Below are 14061 nucleotides of genomic sequence, written 5' to 3' on the forward strand. Positions count from 1 at the left end.
GAACTTCAGGTACCTGCACCATGATAAAGATGAGAAACAGGCAGGGGTGCCAGAAAGACACAGCGGGATTGATATTTTTAACTTCCTATTGAGTTTTATTTATTTTTAAAAGTTTTCAATTCCAGTTAGTCAACACAGTGTAACATTAGTGTACAGTGTAGTGATTTCAGCGCTTCCGTATGTCACCAGTGCTCATCACAGCAAGTGCGCTCCTTCATACTGATCACCTGTTCACCCGCCCCCCAGCCCCCTCCCCTCTGGTGACCAGCAGTGTGTTCTCTAGAGTGAAGAGTCTATTTCTTGGTTTCTCTCTCTCTCTCTCTTTTCCCCTTGCCCATCTGTTTTGTTTCTTCAGTTCTACATATGAGTGAAATCGTATGGTATTTGTCTTTCTCTGACTTATTTCACTTAGCGTAATACTCTCTAGCTCCATCCATGTCATTACAAATGGCAAGATTTCATTCTTTTTGATGGCTGAGTAAAATATTCCATTGTACATATATACCGTATCTTCTTTATCTGTTTATCAGTTGATGGACAGTTGGGCTGCTTTCATAGTTTGGCTATTGTAAATAAACATTGGGGTGCATGTATCCCTTTGAATTAGTGTTCTTGTATGCTTTGGGTAAATACCCAGTAGTTTGATTGCTGGATCACAGGGTACTTCTATTTTTAACTTCTTGAGGAACCTCCATACTGTTTTCCAGAGTGGCTGCACCAGTTTGCATTCCCACCAACAGTGCATGAGGGTTCCCCTTTCTCCAGATCCTCTCTCCTTTGTTGTTTCCTGTCTTGTTAATTTTAGTCATTCTGACAGGTGTGACGTTTTATCTCATTGTGGTTTTAATTTGCATTTCCTTGATGATGGGTGATGTTGAGCATCTTTTCATGTGTCTGTTTGCTCTCCAGATATCTTTGGAGAAATGTCTGTTCACATTTTCTGCCTATTTTTTAATAGGACTATTCATTTGTGGGGTGTTGAGTTTTATAAGTTCTTTATATATTTTGAATACTAACCCTTTATTAGATACATCATTTGCATATATCTTCTCCCGTTCCAAAAGTTGCCTTTTAGTTTTGTTGATTGTTTCCTTTGCTGTGCAGAACCTTTTTGTCTTGATGAAGTCCCAGTAGTTCATTTTTGCTCTTGTTTCCCTTGCTTCTGAAGACATACCAAGAAAGAAGTTGCTACTGCCACTGTCAGAGAAATTACTGCCTGTGTTCTCTTTAGGATTTTTATGGTTTCAGGTGTCACATTTAGGTCTCTGATCCATTTTGAATTTATTTTTGTATATGGTGTAAGAAAGTGGTCTAGTTTCATTCTTATGCATGTGGCTGTCCAGTTTTCCCAACACCATTTGTTGAAGAGACTATCTTTTTTCCATTGGATATTCTTTTCCTGCTTTGTCGAAGATGAGTTGACCATAGAGTTGAAGGTCCATTTCTGGGTTCTCTACTCTGTTCCACTGATCTATGTGTCTGTTTCTGTGCCAGTACCATACTATTTTGATTACAGCTTCGTAATGGAGCTTGAAGTCTGGAATTGTTATGCTTCCAGCTTTTTTTTCTTTCTCAAGACTGCTCTGCCTATTCAGGGTCTTTTGTGGTTCCATACAAATTTTAGGATTGTTTGTTCTAGCTCTGTGAAAAATTCTATGGGTATTTTGATAGGGATTGCATTAAATGTGTATATTGCTTTGGGTCGTATAGACATTTTCACAATCATGAACATGGAATGCCTTTTCATTTCTTTGTGTCATCTTCAGTTTCTTTCATCAGTGTTTTATAGTTTTCAGAGTGTACAGGTCTTTCACCTGTTTGGTCAGGCTTATTCCTAGGGATCTTAACTGTTTTTGGTGCAGTTATAAATGGGATTGATTCCTTAATTTCTCTTTCTGCCGCTTCATTATTGGTGTATAGATATGCAACAGATTTTTCTATACATTGATTTTGTAACCTGTGACTTTACTGAATTCGTCTATCAGTTCTAGCAGTTTTTTGGTAGAATCTTTCCAGTTTTCCATATAGGCTATCATGTCGTCTGCAAATAGTGGAAGTGTTGACTTTTTCCTTGCCGATTTGGATGACATTTATTTCTTTCTGTTGTCTGATTGCTGAGGCCAGGACTTCCAGTGCTATGTTAAGTAACAGTGGTGAGAGCAGACATCCCTGTCGTGTTCCTGACCATACAGGAAAAGCTCTCATTTTTTCCCCATTGAAGATGCTGTGGGTTTTTCATAGATGGCCTTTATTATATATTGAGGTATGTTCCCTCTATACCTGCTTTGTTGAGGGTTTTTATCATGAATGGGTATTGTGCTTTGTCTGCATCTACTGAAATGGTCATACGGTTTTTATCCTTTCTTTTATTAATGTGGTAAATCATACGTTGATTGATTTGTGAATATTGAACCACACTTGCAGTCCAGGAATAAATCCCACTTGATTGTAGTGAATGATTTTTTTTTTAATATATTACTGGATTTGGTTTGCTAGTATTTTATTGAGAATTTTTGCATCCGTGTTCATCAGGGCTATTGGCCTGAAGTTCTCTTTTTTAAGTGGAGTCTTTATCTGATTTTAGAATTAGGATAATGCTGGTAGAATTCCCCTGGGAAGCCATTAGGCCCTGGACTTTTGTTTGTTGGGAGTTTTTGATTACTGATTCAATTTCTTTGCTGGTTATCGGTCTGTTCAAATTTTCTATTTCTCTCTGTTTCAGTTTCGGTGGATTATATGTTTCTAGGAATTTATCTATTTCTTCCAGGTTGTCCATTTTTTTGGCATATAGTTTTTTATGATATCCTCTTATTGTTTGTATTTCTGTGGTGTTATTTCTCCTCTCTCATTTGTGATTTGATTTATTTAGGGTCCTTTCTCTTTTCTTTTTGATAGGTCTGGCTAGGGGTTTATCAATTTTATTAGTTTTTTCAAAGAACCAGCTCCTGGTTTCATTGATCTCTTGTTTTCTTTAGTTTCTATATCACTTATTTCTGCTCTGTCTTAATTATTTCCTTCCTTCTGCTGGCTTTAGGCTTTGTTTTTCTTTTTCTAGCTCTTTTAGGTATAAGGTTAGGTTGTTTATTTGAGATTTTTCTTGCTTCTTGAGGTAGGCCTGTATTGCTCTATACTTCGTTCTTAAAACAGCTTGTGCTGCATCCCAGAGGTTTTGGAGTATTGTGTTTTCATCTTCATTTGTTTCAATGTGTTTATTTCTTATTTGATTTCCTGATTGACCCATTCATTCATTGTTTAGTAGCATGTTGTTTAACCTCCATGTATTTGTGGTCTTTCCAGATTTTTTCTTGTGGTTGACTTTAAATTTCATAGCCTTGTGGTCTGAAAATATGCATGGTATGATTTCAGTCTTTTTGTACTTGTTGAGGCCTGCTTTGTGACCTAATATGTGATCTATTCTGGAGAATATCCCATGTGTACTTGAAAAGAATGTGTATTCTGCTGTGTTAGAAATGTTCTGAATATATCTGTTAAGTCCTTCTGCTCCATTGTATCATTCAAAGCCATTGTTTCCTTGTTGATTTGCTGATTAGATGATCTTTCCATTGCTGTGAGTGGGGTGTGAAAGTCCCCTACTATTATTATGTGTTATCACCAGTATGTTTATGTTTGTTGTTAATTGGTTTATATATTTGGGTGCTCCCATGTTGGGTGCATAAATACAATTTTTAGATCTTGTTGGATTGTCCCTTTTACTATGATATAGTGCCCTTCTTGATCTCTTGTTAGAGTCTTTGGTTTAAAATCTAGATTGTCTGTTATAAGGATTGCTACTCTGGCTTTCTTTGATATCCATTTGCTTGATAAATGGTTCTCCACCCCCTCACTTTCAATCTGGAGGTGTCTTTGGGTCTAAAATGAGTCTCTCATAGGCAGCACATATATGGATCTTGCTTTTTTTAAATCTGTTTTTATGCCCCTTGTCTTCTGATTGGAGCATTTAATCCATTTACGTTGAGAGTGATTGTTGATAGATACATATTTAGTGCCATTTTATTACTTGTTTTGTTGTTTCTGGAGATTTTCTCTGATCCTTTCCTTGTCTTTGTCATTTTTGGTCCATCTCTTTTCCCCTCAAAGAGTCCCCTTAATATTTCTTGCAGGGCTGGTATAGTGGTCATGAACTTCTTTAGGTTTTGTTGGTCTGGGAAACCCTTTGTCTCTCCTATCCTGAATGATAGATAGCCTTGCTGGATATAGTGTTCTTAGATGCAGATTTTTCCCATGCAGCACATTGAATATGTCATTCCACTCTCTTCTGCCTTGCCAGGTTTCTGTTGAGAAATCTCCAGCTAAAATCTTATGGGTCTTCCTTTGTAAGTTAATGACTTCTTTTGTCTTGGTGCTTTTAAGACTTTTCTTTATCACTGTATTTTGCAGATTTAATTACAGTATGTCTTGGTGTTGTCCTGCTTTTGTTGATTTTGATGGGAGTTCTTTTTGCCTCCTGGATCCCAGATTAGGGAAGTTTTCGGTTGTCACTTCCTCAAATAAACTTTCTGCCCCCTTTTCTCTCTTCTTCTGTGACTTGTGTGATAAGAATGTTGTTACATTTGATAGAGTCACTGAGTTCCCTGAGTCTGTTCTTGTTCCATAATTCTTTCTTTTGTTCAGCTTCATTACTTTCCATTAGTTCATCTTCTAGGTCACTAATTTGTTTCTCTGTTTCTTCCAGCCTGAGGTTCATTGCATCAAGCCTGTTTCCAATTTTGTTTATTGTGCTCATCATCTCTGATCGATTGTTTTTGTTTTTGCTCTTTTATCTCTGTGGTAAGGGTCTCTCTGATGTCTTCTTTTCTCAAGCTCAGTGAGTATCCTTATCATTTTAAGTTCTCTATCAAGCATATTATATCTGTTTCGCTTAGATCTCTGGCTGTGGTCTTACCTTGTTCTGTGGTTTGGGATGAATTCCTCCAAGAGACAAGTGGGATTTTTGTCAGCGTGGTCCCTTTTCACTCTTTAACCTGCTGTCTCTTGAGTTCTAACAGATTTTCTCCAGATTCTACCTCTGTAGGGAATCATCTTCCTGTTGGTATAAGTTGCTGGGCAATGTTGGTCCTTTGCAGCTACGTGAGCCCCATGAAAGCATTGTTTCCAGTCAGAGTAGCCTACCTTCCACCCAGATAACTATCCCCTTTCTGTTCCTTATCTTCTCCAAGGAACTGGATATTCACAATATGACTCTAGCTTGTTAAAGCAAGTTGCTCTGTTAATTTTTTAATCAAAATACATCATTGCCTTTCTTCTGGGATCTTGGGTTTATAAATTACTCTTGGATATTATTATGAAGAAAACAAACTCAAGGAACCTGATAAAAATCTGTCAAGAAATAACCATGTTTTTACATAGTGATTTTCAAATATAAAGTGGATAAATTAGGTTTCAGATAACTGAAGTCCCTTCCCCCTTCTTAAACTATTTTTTAATGGAAATCTTTGTAAAATTTCTTACATAAGTTTCAGGGAGTTCAGAGTGACATTTTTTTATTTCACTATCTCCTTTATAAGTTGGATGGCAGGCTCTCTGTTAATAACACAATTCTTGTCTGGAGAGGAGTACGGTCAGTGGCTATACTCAGGCTGTTGTGATGTTCGACCGGTGGGGTTGAGTTTGCCTCCCTCGCTTGTCCATCCGATGCCTCTGTGCTGTGCTCAGCCGCATGCCTGTGTACCCCTGGTTTGTGTTGGCCGACTGTGGACTGGGAACCGGACGGTCTTGGCGTCGCAGAGAGGTAGCTCCGTACAGCCGGTGGCAGCCTCAAGAGGGTTCGGCTTTATAACTGTGCTCCTGATGGTTACAGTTGCCTAATAAATGACCTTTGCTTAAATGACGAAGTGTTGCGGTCATTGGGAGACCTCTCTGTATTCAGACAGAGACAGAGAGCAGAAGCTGGAAAGGATTGTTTGCCTTACTCTTCTGCTCTGTGTCTTCGTATCGAACGGTCTATGCTTCTGCAACATGACAGTGTTGTTCTCTTTCAGAGGAGTCAAACTCAGTCTCCAACACCACCAAAGCCCCCATCCCCGAGCTTCGAATTAGGACTGTCCAACTTCCCTCCGTTGCCTGGGGCAGCAGGCCACCTGAAGACAGAGGACCTCTTTGAAAACAGGCTGTCTAGCTTGTTAATAGGGTCCTCAAAAGAAAGGGTAAGACGCATACCGTGAATGTTTGCCTAGTGCCAAGTTTGCACCAGGCTCTCTGCCACACTCTTCATACAGGCAGTCTTCTTATGTGGAAGAGTTTCAGAGAGGGTGAGTGATGCAGAGGCCACGTGGATTTGGAGTGGTAGGGTCAGACTTGAACCTGGGACTAGACCTTCTCTGTTAATTCCCTTACTGTCTGCCAAGGTCAGGGGTGGAGACTGGCATCGTGTGCCATACAGATGCTCTCTGTCACCCCGAGGCTCAGATGGCACTTTTATTGTTGTTATTCAGGACCTGCCTTTATTTTACAAGTCTGCAAAATAAAACAGAAATCTGAGTTACAACAGAAGTGATGAGAATTTTTAGTGATCTATGCCACAACAAGGAGCCCGGAAACACCTAATGTAATACAGGGCTCAGGGAGGGATTTACAAAGCCCCACGTCCAGTCCTCGTCCTGCTGCTGCATGCTCCCTGCTCCTGTTGTTAACCTTTGCGCTGGGGTAGACTGCAGGACTGTACCTTACAGTAGCAATCACATACTACGTACATTTGGCAAGTCTTGTGCATTATTTTAAGTCTTAAACTTTCAGACAGTAGTCTCTGGGCTACAGCTGCCTCTCTCCAGTGATGTTAGAGTCAGTGCGGTTGAGGGGCCTTGACTTCCAGTGACCCCCTGGCCTTACTCCCCTTGGTGTCAGGCACAGGGGGCGAACAGGCTAGCCTCCACCCCGCTCCAAAAGCAGCAACTACTATTTTTTACATTTCGAGTCTCCATGGATGCCTACTTAACAAGTCTGAGCTGGATTCCACAGCCCGGGGAGTCACAGCTTCTCAGTGGGGCCCCTGCAACAGCTTTTTCTATTGCCTTGGCGCTTGAGTGTGGGAGCTGCTGGTGGGGGGGTGCTTGGCAGCTCGTCCCCAGAAGGGAGCTGGGTCACGCTGGCTGCTGTCTGCACTCCGGCACAGCAAGACCAGACCATACCCTGGAGTAAATGAACCTTTACAGAAAGGAGGCATTTTCCACTCGCACCTTCCCACCAGCCTGGCTTCCTTCAGCTGAGCATGGATTTGTGAAGAGTCTGGTTCTGTGGCAGGGCCACAGCGCCAGGGGCAGAGGGCATAGACGGTGCTGTCTCGCCCGCTTTGCTCCCTCTGGATGTTCTCAGTTCAGTCTGCAGCTGAACCTTTGACCTGCTCTGAAAGTAGAATTGTAAGAAAGCGTTCTTTGTGCCCATGCTGACTTCCAGTGACGTGCTCGTCACCCGGCACGAGGAAGACTGCCCTGGTGAACTGCTGCTGTGTGGGGGGCGCTGTTTGGAGTAAGAGCAGCTGGTGGTACTCACGTCTTTGTCCCATGACCGAGGACAGATTTAATGTCCATGTTCCAAGCTTCCATCTCCTCGGCTGTTAAACTGGGAATAATTACACCTGCTTCCAGGGCTGGGAACTGCCAACACCTGCCACCCACCTTGAAGCACCCACATTTATGTCTGTGTGGAAGTGTCGATCTTTTTGATTTTAGTTACAAGAAGGAGCCACACGGAATTAGACTGGGAACTCCACATTTAACAGAAATTTGAGGGTTCATCATATGCCAGGCTGTGTTAGGCATTGGGGTGTCAGGAATAAGATGCCTTTGATATTTATTCTGTGGAGAAAACAAGCTTGTAGACAGCGAAAGTGGAGGCCCAGAGGGGGGCCTGAGTCACACAAGGGGCGAGGTGTTTGCGGGCAGTGGGGGAGCGTCCTGGAGGACAGGCAGGGCTCTGTTTCCTCTCACTGCTAGTTGCTTCCCTTGGTAGAGGCCATGCTTCCAGCCCCAGCAGAGTGACCCCGGTGCCCCCAGGAGGAAGGCGGGAAGCCTCTTTGTCGTTCAGACTGGGACCTTTGTTGGTGTGTCTGAGGTCATTAGGACAGAAATCTGAGGGCTGTGTCTCTCCCCGCATTGAACTGTCCTTCCCCTGGTTTTCAGAGCCTAAACACGGATGCAAGCACGAACACGCTCCCCGCGGTGAGCCCCAGAGAGCCCTTGGTGCCAGCTCCCAGTGCTGTGTCCACAGCCTTTGGGCGCTCTCCCTCCCCGGCCTGTCTGCCCGAGTAAGTACCGCCTTCTGCCGAACCTCCGTGTTGTTGGACTGCCCTTGCCTGTCGTGAGTGGGAGATTCAGACCTTGGGTGGCATTTTTACAGGGATCCCAAGGTGGTGGAGAAGCAGAGAGAAGCCTCGAGTGTGGACAGACTTCCTTCTGCCCTAACTACAACGGCGAGTAAATCAGTGCAGGTGAACGGCGCTGCCACGGTACGTGTCCTGGCCACCCTTCCCGCCCCAGGGAGGAGGGGCGTGGTTTCTTTTCTGTGTCAGCTTATTTTCAGTGAAGTCTGGTTTGCTGGGTTTTTTACGTGTGTAGGTGCTGTGCTTCCCTCACCGAGTACCTTGAGTATTGGCTGCTGACTTCCCACTGAGTGTCCTGGTTATTTCTCATTGCCGCCACCCTGGGGGCTTCTTATTTCACTGTTGGTTGAGCCAGGTTGTCTTTTGAAGTCTCAAGACTACAGCCCCGTGTTCTGCATGGAGTCCGATCACTTGTCCCAATGGACGTCGGGAAGAAGCCACGCCACCCCTCCCCACCTGCTCCCACCTGGGCGGCTCCGTCCTGGCTGCAGGCCCCCCTCCACCTCCTCTGCCTGCCTCCTTCCCCCTTGGTGCAGCCAACCTGGTTTATTCTGATTCAGTGAACTTTTGTCGTTTAGATTTGGGAATTAAATCCTATCTATAAGGTTGCATCTTTAAAGGAAACGTTTTTTTATAGATTACAGTTACTTTTAAGTTAGTAATGGCTTATGGAGGTGAAATAGTTTTAAGTTCTCTTCTGTTATTTAGCCTTCAAGCTTCCACTTACCTGAAAAATTAACTTTTTAAAAAAAGTTTTTAACTCTGTCTTCACCTTTCCTGAATCTACACCACCAGCCTCTGGTGGTTTGAAATGGGCACAAACATTATTTGAAGCTCCTTGGTAAGTGATGGGCTGCATGGTTCGGGTGTTCCAGGAAGCCCATGCTGTGTGACGTGAGGGTGTTTGCAAGGACGTGTGGGCGGAGGAGGTAGATGCTGCTTCTGGCTCTTTGCAGGGGCACCTTTTCTCACACCTTTTTTTTAGGGCTTCCATGTGACTCTAGAGTGCAGAGGCTGGCACTGCATATCTCAGGACCTTTTCTGGTTTTATCCATTTTTATAAGGTGTTCCTAGAGTGTCTTGGAGGGAGCCTTGTGCTGCAGGGGAAACTAAACTTGTTGAAATTTATGAACTTTTACAAGTGACAGCACTTTTGAGTGTGGAATTGAGCACCCACTGAAAACATTGTTCACTTTTACCTGAAGTGAACTCATTTTCACACATTTGGAGATGTCCTTTTGTGCACGTAATCCCAGCATTGTGTCTGTTTCCCAGGAATTGCGAAAACCCAGCTATGCGGAGATTTGTCAGAGGACGAGTAGAGAGCCTCCGTCTTCCCCATTGCAGCCCCCAAAAGAACAAAAGCCCAACGCCGTTGGTTGTGGGAAGGAAGAAAAGAAGCTCACCGAGAGAGAGCCCCCTGCCCCCAAGTCAAACCCGGGACCACCCAAAGACCAGAGGAGGCCGCCAGGCCGCCGACCCTCACCCCCGGCCACCGGGAAGCGTCCACACAGAGAACAGAGCACCCCTCCCAAGTCCCCTCAGTGAGCGCCGAGGTCTGGGAGGGCTGTGAGGAGCTGGGGTCGCCACAACTAAGCACTGTCCCACTCGGGGCCAAGAATGAGCCGCTGGTTAGGGGCTTGCAGCGTAGACAAGGCCGGTGAGGTGCCTGCAAGTGGTTTTTCTTCCATGAGTCGGATTTTCCCCCCTCTTGAAAAAAAATCTATTTTTCAGGATTTAATTAATATAAACCTTATTTTAGGTTGGTGCTTAACTGGAGGTGATGCATAAGTCTGATTTTTTTCAGGATAGAAAATGCATTTATCCTAACAAATTGATATTTTTATTAAGCCTCCATGTGGCTATGAATGCAAGCTATATATAGTGAGTTTTTCTAAATTAAGCGGAACTATGCTACTTCATTTTTTAAAATAACTGGTTAGCAAGTGCATTCCTTTGAGATGTCCAGACCGATGGGTGGGCTGAAGACCGCTGGGATCGAGGTTGGAGGCGACTCGGTCAGTGTGGCCTGGAGAAGAGAGGGGTCAGGTCACGCCCTCACTGGCTTGGGAGTTGTACTTCATTCAGAATCTTAGCAAGTGACGCTAGTGGTTTTGTTCTTGTTTTTGTTTTTTAAAAAAATACAGCCCGTTTTTGACCTACTGGGCGAGATGCACCCCAGAGCCCTGAAACCTTGAGTTTTGATGTGCTGCAAGCAAGTAACCAGCCTCTCACTCCTGTCTCAAGTGGTTGTTGTGTAAGACAGAGTCAAAGCACATTGTGAATAGAACTTAAATGAAAACATAAACCTGGTTGCCCACTCACGTGTCCCCACAAAAATGTACCCTGATGTTGTCTTGCTCCCGAGAGCTGGCGGGAGGGCGTGGGAGCCCCTGTGGCCCCCGTGGCTCCCCCGCGTTAGCCGCTGCGTGGGCGCCTTCCCGTGGCTCCGCATCGGCCCGCAGTGGAAGCGTTGCTTAAGTCGTGAGGGAGTGGAGTCTGCGGGGGGCTCGGTGGTGAGGCTGACAGTCCCTCCCAGACGAGGGTCTCACTGATCCCCTCCAGAAGTGCTGCACTCCGAAGAACGCGCATGCACTAACGCTAGCGGTCCATAATAAAGTCAAATATAAATTATTTTGTTTTAAAATGCCTAAATTTTTTCTTGAAGTATTCTAAGCAGCAGACATTAAAACATTTCCTGCTAAATGTAACCATACAGTTTATTCCACAGAAGGTTATTTAACAAGACTGAGGGTTCTTTTTAAAAACATTATTTCCATCCAATATTTAAAGACTTGAATTTTATTTAAACTTGAAAATGACTTTGCCTTAACTTTTGTATAAGACAGCTTAGAGTTGGTGGAGACTGGCCCCTGGGTTGGCACGAGGGGTACGGAGCTGCTCAGTCTGGTGGGGCTGCCGCCGCAGGTGTCCCCAAGCGAGCGTTCTGTAACACAGGGCCTGGCAGTGGTGTCTGCAATACACCCTGAAGATCTTCAACAGTTGACCTTCTTCAGATTGTTCAGAAATCCTGTAAATGCAAATAGTCGATACTGTATTAAATATGTGCACTTGGGAGTGTGTGCTTTGCTTGTACAGTTGTAAATAATCAGAACATATTAAAAAGGTACCCTAAAGAGAAAAATCTGATAAAAATTATTGATATATTATAAATGTTGCTATTGAGCTGGATGTAGATAAACTAAATGTTGTGGTTTGAATATTATTTTAATTTGTTGAGGTGTTTTTCTTTTTCTCTGATGCTGGTGTGTTGGGCTGATTCTGCCTCTTTGCTGCTGCAGAAGGGAAATGGAAAGTCCTAGCAAAGCCTTCCGACGTTTTCATGCTCTTCTCACAAGTCTGTAAATATGTACTAATCGTAGCTAATGTGAAAGCATAATGTAGGAAGCAGAAACTGGCAGGAGCTTCAGGAGAAAGCAAAAGATAATCTACTTAGAATCCTAACTGCCAGAGGAGAGCTGGCCCTGGTGCGCTTGACCGTCTCCTTCAGAGAAGCCGCCAGGACTCACTATCCATGAGTACACAGTGCTAGTGTAAAAGGAACAGGGGGATTTCTTTTTTTGTAGGTGAGGGATTGCGGACTTAAAAAATCAGGAATTAGTTGACCTCTGACGCCCCATCTCATGAGTACTGTAAGAAGAGCTGGAAAGGCAAGCCCCAGGAAGTGCTTACTGTGGCAATCTTTGCTGGAGGAGGGAGCGGACGCGGTCAGCCTTGGTCACCCGCGCACCCCCCTCCCCCCGGGCCGCAAACTCTGTGTGGAGCTGACACACTGGTTTTCAGGAATGACAGATCCTTGCCCTGGTGGCAGGCTGTGTGCTAGAGCTAGCCGTAGCCGTCCACGGCCGGCAGGACGAAGGGGGTCACTCGTGACAGCAACGGAGCACAGCCGGGAGCGGGGGCGGCCGGTGCGGAGAGGGGCGTGGCCTGGCGGTCCTGCAGCCTCCGTGCCCGCTCGCCGCACTGCGGCCCCTGTCCCTGCGGCCCACATCAGTTGCAGCCAGAGTTGCAACCTCGCTCTGGTGGGATTTTTATAGCACCCTTTTTAATTAAGCAACGATGATACGCCAAATAGCTATATAATATCCCAAACCCCACCTTTCTGAGATCACTGTGAGATTTTCCCCTCACAGAAGAGAAGGGAGCCTGGGACGTGGCACGGAGACGGTGACTCTGGCACGAGCAGCCACAGCTGGTGGGGGCTTTTGTCCAGTTTTAGAAACGGAAGTCTTTCCTTCCCCCAGCAGTAGCTCAGGTGTAGAATCAGAGATACAGCAATCACAAATGACATTTTAACTTGTAAAATTGTGTGAGGATACTTATAATTTGGAAATAGCGGGATGAGAATCTGGCCCCATTTCACCAGACATGAATTTCCAGTAGAGTAGTTGTTTTTTAAGAGTTGGTGTCCTAATGTTCCTGGCCCGGCCCGCCTGTCCCAGCATCACTGATTGTCACTGGCGGTGGCAGAAGGCGCTTCCGGCGGCTCTGTTAGCCAGGATCATGCAGTTTACATTTCAAAGCCAGTTCAGTTTGTTACAGGGGCAGCGGGTGAGGAAGGCGCGTGTCTGTGCCTGCCACCAGCGAGCTGCGTTTGGGGGCTCGTGTGCTTCGTGGCCTGTCACCCTGGGTGCCGCAGACAATCCAAGTCAGAAGCAGAGCCAGCAGCCGCCAGTCCGCCGAGCGGGACGTGCTACAGAAGCTTTCTTGAGGGCCTTTGTTTTTGTTCTACTTCTTTTCATTAAGACTGGAATCAAGCTTATGTGTAAACTATTGATAATTTAAGTTTCCTTTTGTGTCATTCAGTGTAAAACTGTCTAATTTGAAAAAAATGTAGGTTATGAAAAATAAAGATTTAGGCACTGTTGCAATTTTTCTTTTGATTTTTTTTTTAATTAATTCCTTCAAGAATACATCTTTTTAAAAAATAATTCTTGTCTCCCCATCAGTGTACATGAGAATGGAATGTGGTTGCCTCCAACTGGTGTTTGGATTATCGAGGCTCTGAGCGTCTGCAGCGTGAGGGGCCCCCAGTTGGCATAGTGGTCTCAGGCATTCGGGGGAGCAGTGCATTGAATCCAGGATTTACCACAGAGCTAAATTCCCCGATGTCGGGATCTTCCATTGCTTGTGTTAAATGGCCTGTCTCTTGTGTGATGTTCCCATAGAGTCACTTGATGATGGGTCCTTGTGGTTTTCAGATCAGACGTGAGCCTCAGAAACAAAGTAATTGACTCACCCCTAAATACTGGTGATGCCAGCGCCACTCAAGGCTGCAGGTGGATGAACCGCTTAGTAGATTATTGATTTGGGGCACGGATGGTCTGCTTTGATGTCAATTGACTGATGTTCCTCGTCTGTGAACTGCCTGTTCATTTCCTTTCCCCTTTTTTTCTACGGGGTTATCTTTTTCATACTGATGTGGTGTTCCTGATCTGTTTGGGCTACTAACTCTTTGTCTGTTATGTATGTTACAAATACTTCCCTTCAATCCCTACCAGTGTCTTAACTTTTTTAGAGTATGTTTTATCCTACAGTTTTTGATGATCATGTAGTAAAATTTATCCTTCTTCTCCTTTGTGGTTCTAGTGTCTTGGTCTTGTTTCTGAAGTATTTCCCTACTCTGTAGGCGTAAAAATAATCTGTGTGTGTGCGTGCGCGTATGTGCGTGCGCCTGCGTGCGTGTGTGCGTGCAGTCCATCTGG

At 44.6% G+C, this 14061-nt stretch overlaps 1 protein-coding gene across 5 annotated transcripts in view; it reads left to right on the plus strand.

Moving 5' to 3' along the window:
• The window catches only part of LARP4B (La ribonucleoprotein 4B), a 71111-nt gene extending 57888 nt beyond the window's left edge, over positions 1-13223 (plus strand). For all 5 annotated transcript variants that reach the window (XM_035021756.1, XM_035021757.1, XM_035021752.1 and 2 more), the window contains 4 exons: positions 6000-6164; positions 8136-8260; positions 8353-8461; positions 9611-13223. In XM_035021756.1, coding sequence (XP_034877647.1) covers positions 6000-6164; positions 8136-8260; positions 8353-8461; positions 9611-9883 — 672 coding nt within the window. In that variant the 3' untranslated portion in view covers positions 9884-13223. The remainder of the gene's footprint in view (positions 1-5999; positions 6165-8135; positions 8261-8352; positions 8462-9610) is intronic.
• The last annotated feature ends 838 nt before the right edge of the window (positions 13224-14061 follow it).

Source organism: Mirounga leonina, unplaced genomic scaffold (assembly GCF_011800145.1).
Source record: "Mirounga leonina isolate KUSES-001 unplaced genomic scaffold, KU_Mleo_1.0 Mir_175, whole genome shotgun sequence".
In the NCBI taxonomy this organism is placed as follows: Eukaryota; Metazoa; Chordata; class Mammalia; order Carnivora; family Phocidae; genus Mirounga; species Mirounga leonina.